At 42.4% G+C, this 20,224-nt stretch overlaps 1 protein-coding gene across 3 annotated transcripts in view; it reads right to left on the minus strand.

Annotated features, from left to right (window-relative positions):
* Positions 1 to 359: 359 nt before the first annotated feature.
* LONRF3 (LON peptidase N-terminal domain and ring finger 3) overlaps positions 360 to 20,224 on the minus strand; it is a 37,084-nt gene continuing 17,219 nt past the window's right edge. For 2 of the 3 annotated variants that reach the window (XM_060086843.1, XM_060086842.1), the window contains 6 exons: positions 14,917 to 15,031; positions 12,577 to 12,698; positions 10,270 to 10,428; positions 9,500 to 9,662; positions 8,339 to 8,488; positions 360 to 5,212 (listed from right to left, as the gene is read on the minus strand). In XM_060086843.1, the coding sequence (XP_059942826.1) occupies positions 5,057 to 5,212; positions 8,339 to 8,488; positions 9,500 to 9,662; positions 10,270 to 10,428; positions 12,577 to 12,698; positions 14,917 to 15,031 (865 nt within the window). In that variant the 3' untranslated portion in view covers positions 360 to 5,056. Of the gene's footprint in view, positions 5,213 to 8,338; positions 8,489 to 9,499; positions 9,681 to 10,269; positions 10,429 to 12,576; positions 12,699 to 14,916; positions 15,032 to 20,224 lie in introns of all 3 variants that reach the window. The other variant, XM_060086841.1, reaches the window with a different exon arrangement.

Consider the following 20,224-nt stretch of genomic DNA (forward strand, 5'->3'; position numbering starts at 1 on the left):
CCTCAATGGCACGAGACTAACATCCGTACTGTAAAGGAGGTGAGATGTTGCTGAAGCTCTCGTGCCAGAGTCAGCTCAGTCAGTGTTGCTCATTGTCCTAGTCAATTTTACCAATTTTCCTGTCAAAGGGTTCATGCTGTGGGCCTTAGCTTTAGCCTATTGTTGAGAAACCATTTAATTGAAATAAAACGTGTAATTTGCTTTCATCAACTTTTTATCATGCCAAAGAAAACAGAGTAGGTAGTGTGCTCTGCTTTAAGCAAACTCAGTATATGAATGGATTGACACATAAAGTAGGGGCAGATTATTAGCAAAAAGTTTCAATATAATTAGTAACGACAAACTTTTCTGGTGCATTTTAAAACAATTAGTTTAATCAGTTCACACCTGCCTCACTGTCACATACATAAGAGCTTGCTTTCTGAGTGCAGGTCTATTTCCTTGGAAGATCTTCTGGTCAAATGTATTACAATCAATAGGAACAAGAACAAAATAGATGTTCCGATCCCTTTCCGTTCTATTCAGCTTCCATCAAAAAGATACTGAAGTTATTTGGGCAATCCTTGCCCTAAAGTATGGGTAGAGTTGTGTTAGATACAAAGTGAAACAATAGGAAACATTTTTTAATGAACAACAAGCTTTCACAGAGACTGTCTATATCACATTGTTATTACAACATAGATGAGCTGAAACTTCTTTTGTACAGATTTAGAGGAAAGAAGACCCTAAAGAGACATCAAGCATATAGAGGTAGTTGAATAGCAATATGGGAAGAAAAAAAAAAGCATTCTCTTAATTCCCCTTTCAGTTCATTACAGTGCAAGAGTAAAATGGCTGCTTAACAAACAACTGGAATTACAAACACAAAGACACATTTGCCACTGTTTAAATGGCTTGCTGGATATTTTAATCCTGGCATTACTGAGAACTGCATAAAATGACAACTAGTTTATCTAATAAGCCTACGATGCCACATTGAACTATTTGTTCTCCTTTGATTTTGTTGTTGTTTATTATTGTTGCTTTGACTATAGATAAATGTCAAGCAAGTTTTAAAATGATGCATAAGCTACAGTGTTGCTTTGTAAACTTTAAATGGCTACACAGTCACGAAGCAAAAGCTTTAAAATGACACCAGGAACAGAGATTACAGGCACTTCTCTCTCAAGGTTAATTTAGCTCATTTGAAAATACCCATTTGTAAGGGAAAATGTCTTCATTTCACCTCTGGATGTGCATAATCCAGATTATTAAATAGTCGAACAGTGGGAGCTATCATTCTAAGAGGAACCAAATGTGTACATTTTACTTGGCTCCTTTTCCTTCTTTCTGCACTCAGGAAAGGCCACAAATTGCAGCCCATGCAGCCGGCTGCTTCTCAGAACTGTCTTCTATCAAATCAAAACCTCATTCCTCAAGCCCAAGAATGGGCTGAAAATCTGTCCTTTTCCCTTATTTGGGCTGCCTTCTATTTGCATCTCGATTACATATCTCTGCTATGATTCTGCCTTAGGAAACAGAAATGGATGCAAAGTCAACATGTTGGGAACTCAAGGAATGAGTCCCTGAATAAAACTCCCATCTTGGAAATGGAGTTGGTGAGGGGAAACACAGCCCCCAGCGGGTTCCAGTCTATCAACAGTATGCGATCTATTGACAGTAAGAGACTTCTGAGTGCTGTGAACCAGCCTCAGAGCTCCACTGCTCCAACAGCCAGTCACAGGGGACTATCTGAGCCCAGTCTGGCTCCACAGGCAGAACTGGAAGTGCCACATGTGCAGTGATTCCACGAGTCCCAGCATGCTGCGGCAGCAAGGGGCTAGAAGCAGTCGGCCTTCAGAAAAGGCAAATTGTTGACACAGTCAGTTCTCTACCCCACTGAGTAAGGAGCAAGCACTCTTTTCTCCAAGTTGTCTACAGAAAATTAGTTTTATCATTTTTCATTTTCTACATTTTGCTGGTTATTAGCTAGCAGCAATAATACAGTACGAAGCAGAAAGGCATAATGTCTGCTTGGTACCTAATATATATACACACATGTACATATATACACAAACACACTCATATATATATATATATATATATACACACACACACACACACACACATCTATACACATCTACACACACACACACACACACACACACAGAAAATAACCTACTAGGAAAAGACTAGGTAAATCACAATAAACAGGAAAATTAGTTGAATAAATGGCACTAACTACCAAGGGGGAAGTCTTGTCCTTCTGGCCTAGATTTAACTTTGTTTTTCCTGTATATACTCTTTATTCCCCAGCTTTGCAGCAAAATCAATTTACAAGCAGTGAAATAGTCATGTCCAGTTGATTACCCCATTCAAGTACATATCAAAGAAAGCCAAGGTTTAGCCTTGCACTTTGCCTCCCACCACTACTGAAACAAAAGCTTGCTGTAAAACATGTAAAACAGTCCAAATGTGTATCCAGGCCACTGAGAGAAAAGTGCAATTCCGCCTAGCCAAGCTACATTTGCTGGAGTTGGGTCCTCTCTTATCAACGTGAAATATTCTATGATGTGGAATTTTATACATTTTGGAGAGCAGGAAGTGATGAGCTGGTTATTCTAATGGGGCTTGAACTTAAGGCTTTCATTATATCAGAACTTCTAGACCTCCAAACAACACTAATTTTTAGCCCTCTTGAAAGAGGAAAAATTTGCTGGCATGGGATTCTCCCTTATCTCTGACCCTAATTTGTTTTCCAGTCTTTTCATTTTCCCAAACAGACTTGACCCCTAAAGGAATTACATGTAAACATTTCATCAAGTTATGGTCTGAAAATCAGAGGTGTGGATTCCACCAACCAAGTTTAAAGGAATTGGAAATGGGTATTGTGTGTAAAGGCAGGGCCAATGTAGTCCCCTGATGATATTCTGTATCTATGAATAATCTAATCATAGCTATTACTTGTTGAATGACTCCTATGTGCTAGGCACTATGCTAAGTGATGTATATATATTATCTCATGTAATGTTATAAGAACCCTACATGCAGTATTTATCCCCACCACTTGCTAGTTGACAAACTGGTGCTCAGAAAAAGTGAAATCACAAAAGTAACACATCTAGCAATCCAAGACACTTATGACCCTTTTCTTTGTTGCATTTACACCAGATAGTAGGAAATTACTGTCCTAGGACTGTTTTATGACCACATGGTTGTGCACCAGGTGGGAGAGGGAGCCTTTCATTTCCTCCTTCCTGAGCCTTGTAGAGTTTGCTTAGGCAGTAACCACGCCTATGCTTCCATTCTTTACCGGCCCAGTTGGGCTCCAAACATCAAACCTGGTAACATAATGTTCTGACAACACAGTGTTCATTAAGAAAGTGCAGAAAAGGTTATTTGGTTTCTGCTTACATGAAGCTCTTTTTTGTTGCCTGGATCATCTCATTCTCCCTTTTCTGTTTCTGGCCACAGGTGGTGATGGAAGAAGTCAAACTGATTACTTGAGGCATTAACCTCTAGTGGGAACAGAGTGGATGGGCTGTGTGTGAGTCTCGCACTGCAGCTGTCCAGAGTCACATGGGGGGAGGATAATTTGCGTGAAGGTAGGAACAACACGATTCACTTCTTCGCTGTCCTAATCTTTTCGCTCTGTCATTGTAACACTCCTGTTTTCAGGTTGTCCTGGCACTAAAGAAATCAAACTGGCACTAAGCAAGCTAAACAAGACCTCACTCTTACCCCCTTACCACTATTCTTCCCCTGTATTGAAATCTTTGGCCCATCTCAGTGAGGAGGAAAGACCGTGTTCAGATAAAATCATGGATTAATGGCTTCCTTTGAAAAGATTTAAAAACCAAAAAGATAGTTTGAGGGTTTCTCAAAGGGTTCTACCCTCTTTCCTGGCTTCTTTACACTTTTAATAATGAACTGTCCTTCATCAAGTGTTTGCACACATGCTAGCCAGGCCCTGATCCTCAGAACCCTGAGAAGAGGTGAGGTATGGAGGCTAGCTGGGCATGGCTGTGACACGCCAGACTGAAAACCATTACCTCTGAAGGGTTAAATATTATCCTGCTTAAAAGTCCCATTACTAACTGCCCTGGGGAGAAATTAAGATATAATTAGATTGCTGAAATAAATGCCTACAAGAGATTGTAATAAAAGACACTCCTCTAATTCATCTCTTGATTCCAAGAAAAGAATTCCTTAATCCTGGCTCTGTATGACACATAGAAAATGGATTACTTTTATTGTACCCTGGCTTATTCCACAACCTATGCCAAATCCCTTAAGTATTTTATATTGTTGGATTCAAATTGAAAGCAAAATAGAATCTGTAAGGATAGCTGATCTTGGCATGATTCTGAACTTCCTTTAAGCATCCAATTGGATAGATACAAAAATGGTTCAAGAACTGGGATCAAATGTAGCAAAAACTGTTAAAGCAAAAATCGCACATTTCTAGTATTGTTACTTCCCCCTAGGTACATGGTAAACCACATCAATAAATAAAGCAGTATTTTTCAGTAATGCACACTTAAATAGTTACAAACATACATGTAGAAAAAAAGGATATGGTAGTGCAGAAAATAAATTATTAAAACAGAAGGAAGTATGAACATTATTTTACACAATGTTATATAAAATATGAACCATTTGGAATGACACCTCCAAAGTCAGTGAAATAATGCAGCAACATGATTAGTAACTGGGCATCACATTTCAACCACACAGTCATTCATCTATGAAAGACAGAAAATTAAAGCAAAATCACTTTAAACTTTGAGAAAATTTTATGTCAAAATCAAAAAAAATTTTTTTTTCTTCTGGGCTCTTAAACAACCTCTGCTGTGCATGTAGTTGTGCAGCATGTCAAGAGGCATCTTAAGAAAGAAAGTTTCAAACAGATCACATTCTTTTGGTCTTTCTACTTTGTTTCTTTCTGATCAATAGAAGGATAATGCCTCTGTTTGATACTTCCTTCTAAGATGTTATTGCAGTTAGGTATATTTACAAGACGACTCCCCCAAGGTGGTGAGGGGAGCATGGGAGCTCCTTTTCAGCAATCCACTCACTAGTTTTGGTTTCGGGATATAAAGGCCAGGATTCGCCGAATACCGTTCAGTCTATCCTTTAGGGACCTCATTGCTAGGAACGGGAGCTGAGCTCGGCTTTCCAATGGAAGAACCGCTAATGTCCACCAGCACCAGGCTGGGCCATTGGGGTTGATCTGCAAGAGAAATGCAATGGGTTCGTCTTATTCCTGCGGAAGTGATCCTAGCCTGTAGGCTTCCAAAGTTGCCAGGAAACATCCCAGGTGGAACTGCTTCCGTGTGTGGCAGGGACTGCTAATTACCCCCCATCTCTATTTCCCTTTATCTTAGCTGGGCATACAGCCACCCAGGGGGTGGGGGTGGGGGTGGGAAGGCTACATTTCTCAGCCTCCCTTGCAGCTAGGTGAGGCCATAAGACAAAGTCCTGGCTAAGGAGATGTAAAGGGCAGTGATAAGTGTAACTTCTGGGCCATGCTCTGGGAAAGGGGCATGCGCCCTCACTTTCCTCTTTCTCTCCCCTTCCCCTAGCTAGAACACAGACATGCTGATGATCAGCCTTCTTCAATCAGGAGGATGAGGGCAACACTCAAAGGATGGTAGAGCTTTGTCAGGAAGGAGCCTGGGTCTGAATGATCTCATGAAACAGGGATGCCCTAGCCCTCCATCTCTATGACTTACACTCTCTATCTAGTTTAAGCTACAGTTATTTTTGGTAGTGGTTAAAGCAAACACATCAATTTCCTAACAAATACACCACACCTTCTAGCCAGTGTGATTTTACAAGCTGAACTATCTACTACAGTCGGCCCTCCACACCCATGGATTCAACCAACTATGGATCAAAATTGGTTGGTTGAATCTGTAGATGCGAAACCTGCAGATGCAGAGGGCTGACTGTACTCATCGCACTACATAATTTTATAGAAGGGATTTTGGTATCCATGGGGCCTCCTAGAACCAAACCCCCATGGATACTGAGAGACAGCTACTCGGCCTCTTCCACCTCTTAGATTCTGTTTAGGCCCTTTGGCCTGATGCATAGAGCATATGGGTCTTCAGTTCTCATGACCCCTTAGGCTTTGCATGTCTCTTACTTCCATTTCCCTGTTTCTGGCTGAAGGCAACAGAGTCCACATATGCCAGGTCACTAAACAGGGCCACAGCTAGCTCCTCCCCTAAAACCAGAGCCTATGATTCACAGCCCCAAAGCAGAGCAATCCCACTTTGCAAAAATTCTAATTGGAAAACACAGTCACATAGAAATATATTCCATCCCAGGTTTCCTCTAATAAAGAGCTTTCCTATCCTACAGTGATCCTGCACCAAAATTCTGTTTGTCAGCAGCGTCCCAGGTACACATTGTAGACATTGGCGACTTATTTCCTACTAAGCCCCAAATGTGCTTTCTGCCCACACCCTTCAGAAGGTTGGCTTTAGGACTGCAGAGAACCACATTCTACACGCGGGATTGTTTGCTTCCAAACTGGTCACCTGATTCTCTCACAACCTTCACTGCCTCTTTGCTTCTCTGTGCCTCTAGCTCCATTTGGATTATTTTTGTCCCTCACCGCAGTCTGTAACGTGTTATCTCTCCTATGATGAGTTCTGAATGTTAGATTCACATATCTTGAACTGTATTTCCCAGGATCATTAACAAAGATGTTTAAGCTGATGTTAATACATGTGGTGGTTCCTAAGAAACCTCCTGCAGAGGCTTAGAACATTCTTATGAATGGGACCACGGGGGCTACAGCATTGACTGGATCAAACTGGATGGGTTTTATTTTTTCTGCTGCTGCTGCTGCCAAAGCAACAGTCCTAGTAAGAAATGAAATGAAACCCAAGATTTCCGCTTTCTGTGTCACTGAGCCCTTATGAATCACACAGTGGCACCTGTGTTTCCTCTTGTGGAAGATGCTGTTACCATTGCTGATCGCTATCTTCTGCCTGACTAGGGGAGAATGCTTTCCAGAAGGTGAAGGGGAACATTCAACTTGATCATGAGCTTTCTCAGAGCTCTGCCGTAGTCCTGAGTCACTGTGGCCCAGAGCCAGGAGCTGGATCATCTGGAAGCAATGGGCTTTCTCCCTCCAACATTCGCGATGCCTTTGAATGGGGGCGGGAAAAGGAGCCACCTTTGTGGCCTGGAGAAAACAAGACACTGCAGCGCATTAGGGAGCAGACTGGTGTTTTACAGCCTCAGAACGCAAGAGGAAGAAGGGACTTTAGAGACCTCCTCGTCTACCTCCCTCATTTTAGAGATGGGCAAAAAAGTCAGAAAGGGGAAAGGACTTACCCGAGGTCACACAGCTGGAGAGGTAAGTGGGACCAGTTTTTTGGCATGGAAGTCAGAATATACATATTCTATTTTACTATTGTGATAAAGTCAGGAATGAGTACAGGGAAAGAATCAAGGAAGTTATGGAGGCGATTATGTAGGAACCAGGTCAGAATGTGGAAAGGTGATGGTGGGAAAATATTTGACTAGGGTATCTCCAACCTTGTCCTAGAGAGAGTATTCCCTGATTTATACCAGGCACACAAAGCTTGGTGAAACTTAACTATCTCCACTTTCCTGGAGAGCTTCAGATCTGCAGCTTGATCTCTCAAATGGACCTGTCCCTCCAGGAAATAGACTGATCCAGTAGAATCTAATGAACTCTTTTCTAGTATAACTCAGCCAAGGGTAAATTTAAGGATTGGGTCAGTTGGCTCAGGAAAACTTGTTCATCCCTGATGAGGACAATGGCAAGGGTCTAGACCTGCAGGGCTAAGCATGGAGGGACCTGGGGGTGAAAGGTTTCTGTGATCCTGCAGTTGGAACCCTGTAAGGTGGCTGGCCCTAGCTCCCCACTCCTTGCTCCTGAAGCAATCAGGGAGAGAGTTATGAAGCCTCCAGGAAGTGGCAGCCTTTGGTCTCAGCTCCCTAGGTACCCTTCTCTTAAGCCTGGCCTTCTGTGAATCTTGTCACCCTAACACATCATCATGGTGGGAATCTGGACTCACATGAAAGGTTCTTCTGTTGATGGTGCCTGTGTTCCCATCCTCTCACTTGACTAATCTCTTAAAACCTATCTTGGATCCAAGTTCCTACTGCTTTACTTCAGTTACTCCAATTCTGATTTGGGGTCCTTTTGTTCTTACCCATGATGCCTACTGCCCAGCCAAACAAGACCAATTTGGACCCATCTTCCTCTCCACACTAGATGTGCTGGGTGGAAACCACACACGTATCTAATCACAAACCCTAGGCTCTCTCATCTGGTGGGGGTGACTGATTACAAAGAGACATTTTTATATACCTGGGGATCAGCATCTTTCTCTGGCATTGGACCAAAATGATTGAGTATCCGATTCTTCAGAGATGATTTGAGTGAATGAAACCATGATGACGCTTGCTCATAGACACAGTTATGTAATCCTATGAGCTCAGCACAATCCTCTCCTTGAACCTGAAAGTATCAAAGTGGAAGTGAAGCATTCTGTACCTTCTCCCTCATGCCTAGAGCCCCTTTTGACACCTGCCTATTTGAGCATCCATCCTGTCATCCTACGGGAAGACTCGCCCTTCTGGCTTTCTCCTGTGTCGTGTGTGAAAGGCTCCTCGGCCAGAGGATGGACTGTGTGTAAATATTGCTGAGGGTGGAGGACAGAGAAAGGTTCAGCTGGTAAATGAGCTGAAACAGCCAGACGTATAGGAAACCAGCGATGCTGACTGGCCTGAGTGGAGGCGTGCTGTTAAACTAGGTTGTGCTTGTTCACGCCTCTCTCCTTTTCATGTTTTACATCTGCTTTCCCACTGCTCCCTGGGAAGAGAGGGAGCCGTGTCTGTGTCTCCGTATGTAACTTTATCTTCCAAGTCAAATACATTTATTCGTTGAGCAAATGTTTATTAATCTTGTACTATGTAGTGAATGTAAATATAAACGCTTATGGGATTAGTTACCTCTTCTTCTACCCGTTAGTTCAGAAAACCAAGGATTAACTGGACATGTCATCTTTCTGCCTTATGGGATGATGGATTCTTGGGAAGGGCTCTTGGCCAGGTTGCACACTTAAAAATAGACATGTGCGTGTGAATCTACAATTATCTCAAAAGAAAAAGGTTTAAACTATAAATAAAGCGAAAAATAAAATACATATGTATAGATCCAGCTCCAGATCTTGGTTTCCCTGGCAGAGACCTAACTCCTATGCTGAATGGGCCCCAGGGTTGGTCTGGCTTGGCATCTCTTATGCATGAATATAAATCAGCAACTAAGCAGGGAAAGCCCAGACAAGGGGCGCAATCACTGCCATTCCACAATCGAACAGCAACCTGGCAGCATTCAGCGTGGCAGCAGCAAATCGGTGAGAAATCCCAAGGCCCCCATCCATGCCCAGAAATCCTTTTGCAATCATCTTGGTCTGCCAAGCAACAGGGCTAGCTTGGCTTCAGGATTCTTGGCACTGGCCACCCTCACCTTTTGGTCTTCAATGTATTCGATGTCAGCTGTGTTGTAACCATCCCGCTGGCCCTGATGGAGGACCTTGAAGCGCCTCTTGCCTATGCTGTCGACCACTGAGCGGCCATCAGCAAAGAACTGAACATTTCTGATCTCTAGGATGCAGCCATATTCCGCAAACCTGTTTATGGGGAATGGACTCAAGAAAGTAAATTCTTGATGAGCTGTTTCCCTGGCCTGCGCACCTCCCCCCATTTTTATAACCCCACGTTGTGCCTGGAGGGACTTCTGCCTTCTTGCCTGTCCCAGGGTCTATAGCTGCAATAACACCACAGGCAGTGCCTGTGTGAGAAAAAATTTTAATGTGTAACTGCTACCATTTATTGTACTGTGCTCAGTACTTTATGTGCATCATTAGCTCACCAATCCTCCCAACAAACCCAACGAGGTAGGCACTATTATTGTACCCACTTTACAGATAAGGAAACTGAGTCACCGAAGGTTCAGTAACTTGCCCAAAGTCAAACTTGCTACAAGGATGGAGCCAGAATATGAACCCAGGCAGTCTGACTCCAGGGAGCACACTCTTATAAAACACGTTTTAGACTATATACCACCTGTTTAACAAAAGGTTGATCCTGGGGTTCCTTTAAACAGGCAGCCTCTCACACGGTAAACTAGGGGCCAGAGGGACCCTGATCCTTACAAATGCTCCTGGGAGGGCCCCAAAGTAAAACAAAAAACACTTTCCACCCAACCTCCCTTTACTTGCATAGCTCCTCACTTACCTTTTGACAGGATCTCCAAGGCACATGCCAAACTGTCGTGTGCCTGTCTCAATGCATCTACGAATCATCAGACGGTAACAAGGCTCAAAGATGTGCAGGGGACAAGGGACCGTGGGATATGCCATGGTACACACGAAAATAGGCACGTTCTTATTTAAGCTGTCAGGAAGAGCAAAGGATATGCATCTCATGGCATTGAAGCAGAACACAGAAAGGCTGGTCAAATTTCACCATGTGGTTCCCCCGCAGGAAGGCAAGGAGACAGCAAGTTGAGGCTGATAAAAAATACTAAAATGCATCTGGTGCTGTGGGCTGAATCCCATTATCCGGTGCACAGGTTAGCCTAAGGGCTATGATTAAAATTGACATTCTACACATTCTAATTTGGGGAATGAAGTTCTCTAGTACCTTAACATTGTCGGTGATAGTTATACCTCATAGTTTTCTTTCTTTCTTTCATGCTCTCCACTCCAGACAATCTCTCCAGGTGTCTTGCTGGCAGTATGGGGAAGGGTGGTAAAAGTGGACCCAGCTCTCCAGAGGAATGGTGGGAAAATCTCTGCAAGACCCCCGTGAACATCTCACATGTTTGCAAAGCCCCCAGAGGATCTGCATGGCAGGCCCAGCTGGGAGGAGGAGGGAGCAGTGGAGAGGCAAGGGTAATCTAGCCCAGTGATGCTCAAACGCTCCTGTGCATCAGAATCACCAGAGGCCCTTAAACCCAGACAACAGGCCACTGCACACCCCCCCCCCCAGAGACACTGGTGCAGTAGCTCTGAAATCGACACCTACGAGTCTGCCTCTCAACATGTGCCCACGAAGACTCAGACACATGGCCTGATGGGGAACCACCAACCAGGCCAGCTCCTCCTGGATCACTGTTCTTTTATTGGTCTAGTAAATCCAATACAGGGACATCTGAACATAACCTTACCGATAGACATATAAGATCATTTGCCCAAATCTCAAAAGGATTAAATTTAGGATTCCTTTAAAGAGAAATCCACCTAGTATATTCCAGTGTTTGTTAATCAGACATTAAATGGTATTTGAGAAGAGGGCCCAGAGAGACTCAAGGTGATCTTAAGAATCAGAAATAAAGATAAAGATGCCTTGAGTAGATCTAATATGTTAATGAGCAAAGAACGATTTCATTTCTGGCTCCCCAGCACAGCGTGTTATTCAAAGTGAGAGGCACAAGCAAACTGGTGGCAGTTTAGAAATGTTCTCTACAGGGTGAGCATAAAACCAGAACAGCTTTTGCCATCGGGAACTTTGCCCCCAGAATGCTGTGAGAATTCCACCAGGGATGGGGAGATGGGGGGTCAGCAGTATGAGAGACAGAAGTTAGTGATTTCCTCCTGCTTTTTCTGCTAGGTGAGTTGTCCTTCCGGCCAGGCAGAGAGCTTGGAGCCTTACTTCCTTCTCCACCCCTACTCTGTACCTCTCACAATAGCTGTGATGGAAGAGGAAGCGTAATAACAAGCAGCATTCTTACTATTGCTTTTATTAAGTGCTTACTATGCACTAGCTCATTTGATCTTCGTAACAAGTCCAAGTCTATTATTATCCCCAAGTTACAGATGAGGAGACTGAGGCCCAGAGACGTTAAGTGACTTGCCTAGGGTCATGAAGTATACTCACTTTGTGGCAAAACTGCATCATAAGCCCAGGTCTGGCTGATATCAGAGTTCTTAACCTCATAGAACCTCCTTATGTACCTGAAAACCGTCTTCTGGATACAGCTGACCCTTGAACAACATGGGGGTTAGGGGCGCCAACCCTCGGCCCAGTTGAAAATCAGCATATAACTTAGAGTCGCCCTCGGTATCCGAAGTTCCTCTGTATCCGCGGTTCTGCATTCGTGGATTCAACCAACCACGGATCGGAGAGTGTAGGACTCTAGTATTTACTACTGGAAAAAATCCACGTATAAGTGGAACCGCACAGTTCAAATCCATGTTGTTTAAGGGTCAACTGCACTTCATTAAGCCCCCCTGATTAAATTATTCCAATAAGTTGTTATCCGTGATACCCAGTTACTAGTGCCAGTATGTGATCTGGTCAGTGGTTTGGCTTAGGTTTCTTCAGTGGGTGCTGGTAAATGAACAACGGGCTTTCTGGGGATGGAGCGGGTAAGCCCTTGTTACAGCATTTGCCAATTTCTGTGGTGTAAATACTCTCACTGTGGCCAATTTCAAGCTACCAACGTGGTATCACTAAATGAGGAGCTGGGAGGGAATGTACACTTTCAGTTCTATGACCTGATATGAGTGAAACTGAAAACAGCAATGTGCATATGCATACTTAGAAAGTTCTTCCATTTCCTCTTCATAAAGCCTCCTTCGTTCCTTGAGTTCTTCTGGAAGGAATTTAGCTATTAGCTCTTCCATTATGACATTTTTACTGTATTTTCTTGATGCCAAGCACTATACGGGGAACAAGGCAATTAGATATTATGCAGAGTCATCAGAAAAACACAAAGCACTTCTGATGTAATCAGCAGAACAGTTAAATGACCCACATACTGGAGTAATTTAGACCCACACATTGGCAGCTGATAATATCATAATGTATATATTCTCTGGAGGTTAGAGTTTAGCTTAAAAAAACCCCACATGCAATGAATTACTTTTATAATTAGAAAAATTATTTTAAAAAGGGAAAAAGACCTGCAATGGAGTTTTTAAAATGTCATAGCTTTCCTAAAACACTGAAATTGATTGAGATCATGTTCTTGTCAAGAAAGGGAGAAAATCCTTTCCTTTCCTTTTTCTGATTATTGCGTTTATAAGCTCCCAGAAATGGTCTCCATCTGGGATATGCTGAAAGTCCGTGGTCAAAAGGTTCAGGGAACTAAAAAGCAATTTTCAATTATTGATCCTTTCCTGCTGTGTCCCACTCCCAACCCCACCCCAATGCTTGGGCTTCGGGATATTTCAAGTCTATATATTATACATAGTTTTTTCTCCTCTAACTTTAGTTTTAAAAAGAAAAGCTATACTGGTGATTTCATTTGCCTATTTTTTTTATTATACCGTCTAGGTATCACTGGATTTATGTTATAAAACCTGATTTCATAACCTAACTCGGGCTCAGTTGTCAATTGTCACTATTACTCTCCTCCCAAACACCCCTAGTCCGTGCATATCCAGGGATCTGTAAGGAGTGGGTGTTTGTGTGAACCAGACAATGGGAACGAAAAAAAACATCTGCAGAGAACTGCTGTCTATGGAAACTACCCACACAGACCCAGCAGGGGGAGCTCCTGAGTATAAAACGGCAGGCTTCAGACATTTTTTCCTTTCCCAGTACGGGCTACGTCTGCCTATTCCGCAGTGAACATGATCGGAATAAGATATTTCTCTCTCTGGAAAATGGTGCAAGTGTGACCCTGTGTGAAGACACAGAGAGAGATGGGAATATCTTCTAGCCCCTAAGTCCAGGACCTCACAGCCTCTGCCTCCACGATGCCTTTTCAGCCACTGCCATTGCCTGGCTGCAGGAAAACCGGCTGCTTTGCCCAGTCCCAGTCTTTGGGGAAAAGCAATGACTCGGGAGGTAGCCTCTCCAAGAAGGAGGTGACTCCTCCGCTGATGCTGAAACAAAACCCCAGTACAGGTACATACTAAAATTTTAACGGTAGATTTTCCTTCTTTCTGTTAATCTGGATGTTGTAGTGTTACCACAACACCAGTGTATTATTGAAGTATAAGGACCATGGGCTTCTCACCTACAATCAGGACAGCAAATACCACCTCTTCACCTAGGCCAGATATGACATTGACCCTGCCCCCCAGCCCAATACACAGCCTCAGGGCTATCCTGGATGATTATTTCACTCCCTTCCCTTAATTTAAATGTTGGGGTGTTGGGAAAGCTTGACACATGACTCCTCTGGATCTACATTCACCTAGAGATAGTCTTGCATCATCTCCAACCTCTCCTCAGGGATGACAGGGGTCAAGGAACATTTATACTGATTGTAAAATATGGCACACAAGTCCCTGGGGGGACAAGATGGATTCCCAGATCTGCTTGTGCTATAAAAAATTACAGCAAGTCCATTTGAAGGACAAAGGTGGCAGTTTGTGTGATTCATTTTAGAGAATCTGGAAGCCCCAGAGATTTTCCAGCTGACAAATGTCTGCTAATAAGTACAGTGGCAGCTGAGGAGTGGGGCAAGGACCACAATGAAGGTCTGTGAGGTTTTCCTGGGGACCTGGGAGTGATCTCTTCAAACCACAGAATAAACATTGATGATAAGGGGACATCGGAGCTCATCTAGTCCAAGCCCAGGGAGGACAAAAGATTCACCCAACATGACAGTGAATCAGCTGCCATGATGGGATTAGAACAAGGATCCATGTTTATCATCATTTTGATCTGTGCTTATCATCATTTTGATACTTTTGTTTCCAACACAAATTAATTTCACTACTGACAGTTCATAAAAAGCTAGATGTTGCCTCATTTCCCTGAAGGACTTTGTGGAGAGGGGAGGGGTGGCTCTAAGACAGGAGAAATAAACGGTCTGAGGGGGTGTTTTGCTCTAGCACAGTGCAGTGGCTTGGGATCCAATAGGATGCTGTCTTCGTACCCAATTCCCAGTAAGCTAACCCAATCAAGAAAGAAAGAACGTTTTACCTGTGAAAGACCATCTTTGCACAGTGGACACTTCGCATTGTGATCTAGGCATCTTTCAAGGCATTTTAAGCAAAAGGTGTGTCCACAGGGTGTTGTGACTGGCTCATAGAATAATCTGAAATTTAGGAATCAGAATGCAAGAAAACTGCAATCAGACCAAACATGAAAGACAGAGCTATTCAATGTTCAGGTTTTATAGTATTATTTGGGAAATTCTATGTGCGGGGGTGGGAGGGGGTTCTTTTTCCTTTTTAAAAAAGACCCTGCCGTTGTTGCACTTCAGAAAAGCATTTGCTTTTTTATTTCTGAGCTGGATTGAAATGCATTAAATTATGCATTCATTAAAATTTAGGACATAGCTAGATCATTTGGTAACATTAGTTCTAGTCAGTCTCTTCCAGGGCATCCACATTTTTTTCCCTGTCAGGTCCTAGAAAAATGAAGATGAATGCCCAGAGTGTCTTGAATAGATTCCATTCTAAAATACTTAGCCAACCTGTTCACCTGAATATATGTAAACACATAGATAAACAAACACACACTCCCATCTTTAAGTACTTTATATCATATTACAGTGGGAAAAGACTAGGCTTATTTGCTAACCTTGATTCCATTTTTCACCTAAGCAATGTTTACAGCCTGAAGGATCTCAAAATTGCACCTGTAACAAACATAACTGCCTTTTATATGGATGGATCATTTTCCTAGGGACAACAGAGTAATATTATTAATGTGCTTACTGATGGATAGACAGACAGACACATACATATATACATGTGTATGTATACACGTACTTTAATTAGATCCTATTTTAATTGTTTTTCAGGAGCTGTCTATTTTTTCAAAGCAATCTGAGGATCTTTTAAAAAGCTGTTCTGTACATTCAGAGATTCATGGATTTATTTTGCTTAAAGAAAGGCTCACCTGTAGCAGGACCATTGGATGGGGGCAGCTGAAGATGATGCTTCAGAAGCGGAGCTCGCACTCACCAAGAGGACAGAAAGAAGGGAAAGACGCCTGACCAGCCTATTTTGACCTCACAAGAGCGTTCAGTTGAGAGGAAGAGGCTGCAGGCTGCACAGCCCCCTCGTGTGGCCAGGAGGTGCACCAGCAGCCTGGCCCGCACAGCCAGGCTGAACAGAGGAATCAGAGCGTCAGAGCTGAAAAGTACTTGAGAAAAAAATCGAACCCACCAATCAGAAAGAAACTGAGATCCAGAGGGGATGAAGTGGCTGATCTAAGAGTACACAGCCAACTGTTGGCAGATGAAATGGAAAAAGAAAAGGTACACGACTTCCCCTTCCAGTAGTGTGCCTTTTCTGTTAGAACAGTGATTCTCAACCACTGCTGTGTGAGAGAACCACGTGTGTTGCTTTTTCTTTAAATAGCTTTAGAGATGTATTATTGACATAGATGTATAGACTGCACATACTTTAAGCGTACAGCTTGAGAAGTTCTGACACACGTACACACCTACGGGGCCACCTCCACAACCAAGATAATGAACATGCTTGTCACCCCCAAGTGTCTCCTTGTGCCCCTGAGTAAACCCTCCCTCTTGCTCCTGCCCAGACCACCGCCCTCCCATCATCACCTGGGGAACTTTAAAAAACTACAGAGGCCCAGGATCTCACCTACAGAGATGCAGAGCAGTTGGTCCAGGGTAAGGACCAGGCATCAGGATTTGTCAAACTCCTGGGGTGGTTTTAATGTGTAGCCGGGGTTGGGAATCACTGTATTACACAATCCTACTAACCTCTGCATAGGCGAATCTACTCTGTTGGTCTCCAAACCTAATTATCAGAGTCCCAGGCGGAACTTTAAAAACACAGACGTGGCAAAGTCTCACTGGATAAAGTATACAATTCAGGAGGTCAACGGGAAGAGTGGAGGTTTGATATTTTTAACAAGCCAATGAAGGTCTGGACTAGGAGAGAGATTTTTCATATATTTACTGTTTTCTACTTTTTAAATGTTATCTACCTGTTTAAAAAGCAGTTAATTTGTTGAACCGAGTTAATAAATTTTAGTTACTAAATTGGTCAAAAAGTAAAATTAATTTTCAGAAAACCTCTTTGATGAAGGTCCTAACCAGTGTACTAAGGCAAGGAGAAAAAAAGTTTGAGGACTTAAAAGGGAAAAAACAAATCTGTTGTTATTCACAAATGGTATGTTGATGAACTTAGAAAATCTAAAAGAATCTATAGAATGATTATTAGAATTAATGAGAATTGATAGAATTAGCAAAGAAGCTAGAGAAGTACACACACACACACACCCCATTCAACTGTAGCTCTATATACCAGCAACAAGCATGAGAGAATACATTTTTGAAAAGATGACATTTACAATTGCTTTTGAAAATTGAGTGCCCAGGAATAAATCTAACAAAAGTTTATGAGACCTCTATTGAAAGAAACTGTAAACATTTCATTGAAAGAAAGTAAAGAAGACCTAACTAAGTCCCAATAAAAACCCAAATGGGTGATTTTACTGTTTGTTTGTTTTTGTGGAACCTGGCAAGTTGATTTCTAAACTTTATAAGGCAAGGCAAAGGGCCAAGAAGAGCTGAGACACTTTTGAATAGTAGCAATGTAGGAGGACATGCTCTACCGGACATCAGAACTCACGATAAAGCAGTAGTGATTAAAACAGAGCAAGACTAGCACAAGGACAAATAGATCCGTGGAATAGAAAAGAAAACCCAGAAATAGACTGAGACCCAGATTCTTGATTTATGACAAGTGTAGCACTTCAAAGCAGAGGGAGGATTTTCAATACATAAATAGCATTCTCAATAACGCTATCTGGGATAGTTGGCTATCCGTAGGGGGTAAAGAAGTTGGACTGCCTCTCACACCATACACAAAAAGCAATTCCATGTGGGCTGTAAAAATAAATGTGAAAGGCAAACAGTACAGCTTTTAGAAGACAAGACAGAACATCTTTCTGACCTCAGGGGGAAAAAAAGATTTCTTAAACAGGACACACACACGAAAAAGCTAACTGTAAATGAAAAGATTGATCATTGTTATTGCATTAAACTTAAGAACTTGTTAGCACGTCGAAAGGTGCCATTAAGAGAGCAAAAAGGCAAGCCAGAGCAGGAGAAGATATTTGCAGCACACGTGACTAACAAAGGACTTATGTGTAGAACATACATAGAGCTCCTACAAGTCAGTAAGAAAAAGAGAGATAACCCAATCAAAAATGGGCAAAGAGTTATATATGCACCAGCAGACATAAAAACTGTTCATAGTAACGTTGTCCATAAGAGCCCTAAACTAGGAACAACCCAAATATCCATCCAGAATATAACTGATTTTGGTTGATTCATACAATGGGACACTATACACTAATGAAAATGAACAAACTTCACCTACATGGAATAACATGGATAAATCTTCATCCTGAGGAAAAGAAGCCACAAAAAAAGAATCCGTTCTGGATAATTCAACTTATATAAAGTTTTTTTAAAAAATAGGAACACCGAAATTACACAGTTTAGAGATACATACAAGGGTGCCAAGATAGTGGTTTCAGGGGCAATGGGGGGGTCGTGATTTGGAAGGGGCACACGGGCAGCTTCTGGGGTCCTGGCAATGTTTTATTTCTTGGGCTGAGAGGGGTTCTGTGAGTATCCTCTTTACAATATTTTGTTAAGAGAATATATTCATATTTTTACATACTTTCCCACTGTGTCTATTTCACAATTTAAAGTGTTTTTCAAAATTGAGATTTGCAGGCTGATTTGGGGAACTGCTGCTGTGATCTAACTACTAGAAGCAGCCAAACCAGATGATCTCATTTCCTCAGTAATTTGAGACCTATGAATCCGAATGCTTTTTATACATTACTTGATGACGCTAATGATGAAGACTGATTGATGAATCTGTATCTGCAAAACCATTTTTCTTGAGAATTTCAAGCCTTCTGTTCATTGAAGAATGCAATCCACATACAAATAATAATGATATAGCTGGCCAATTAATTGCAATAAATACTGACAATTAATGAGCAGATGAATGAAACAGACACAAAAGGATACAGCAACTCTTAGCAAGGGCTATGATTAAAATGCTCCTGATCTGAGGGGTCACAAACAAGAATGCTGCCACAGAGGCTGCATAATTATTGCTCTGAAATAATTCAAGGTTCAGATGATTAGAATATATCATCTTTCAATACTCAACCCACTTCTATATTCAGGCTGACTGAGTAAAGTGACTGGGGACAGATGGAATATATTTCTCTTGCTATCCTGGATGTGTACAATACTGTTTTTCATATAAATTAACTTTATACAGTCACAGGCAATAATTTGCCTGGCTCCATTTTACTATTGAGGAAATCAAGACTCAGACAAGTTTAAGAACTTGCGCAAGGTCACATAGCTAGCTAATAAGTAGCAGGGCTTGGGGTGTGAAGTCACATGTGAGTCACAAGCCCATCCTCCTTCTCCACTATATGACACAGCCACGACTGTGTGTTCATCTATATCTAGAACACATACCATCCACGTACATGTAGATGCACACACTCACACACACACCCTTTTCTCTCTCCTTCTCTGTCTCTCTCCCTTCCTTCTCCCCACTGCCAGAGAGAGAGAAACTCTCTCTATGTAGATAGAGCTAGAAATAGATATATACTCAAATCCCTCTCCCTTTTATGTACCAGTTTAGGTAATGATTTCGGAAAACACTTCAGGGGGGCATTTATAAATCAGAGCAGGGCCAGATTTTCTCACAAGAAAGCATTTTACATTGTCACAGTGATGGAGTAAACAATAGTCATAATAAATGCTTTCAGTTAGATGTCAGCCCGGATAAGATGTTTGGCTTGTCTGGAAATAGCTATCTTTTCCCACCAGTTACATCCTTGTATTGTGCTCTTTTGCTGCTATCAAATGACAGCAAAGAGGGAATGAGGAGGAGGGAGGGGGCAGGGGGAGAGAGAGAGAGAGAGAGAGAGAGAGAGAGAGAGAGAGAGAGAGAAAGTGAACTGAGCAGCTAAAACTAGGTTAAATATAAAGCTTTTCATTTCAATTGACAAAGAGGTCACTGGGCCATTAGGTAACTGGTTCAAATATCAAACATTCCTGCTCCACATCTCAAAATATCCTTGTCACCCCAAAAGTGCTGCTCCACAGCAGCCCCAGAGGTGAGCCCCAGAGGTGGCCCCCAGGGCTAGGATATCTGGAGCAGGTAAATCCCAAGGGAGGATCTGCACGCACTAAAGACTGAGGGGCAGACAGTGACTTCCCACAGCAGAGCTCTGCCCGTCCAGCAAGGGAAACTCGGAACGG

This window comes from Mesoplodon densirostris, chromosome X (genome assembly GCF_025265405.1).
Source record: "Mesoplodon densirostris isolate mMesDen1 chromosome X, mMesDen1 primary haplotype, whole genome shotgun sequence".
In the NCBI taxonomy this organism is placed as follows: Eukaryota; Metazoa; Chordata; class Mammalia; order Artiodactyla; family Ziphiidae; genus Mesoplodon; species Mesoplodon densirostris.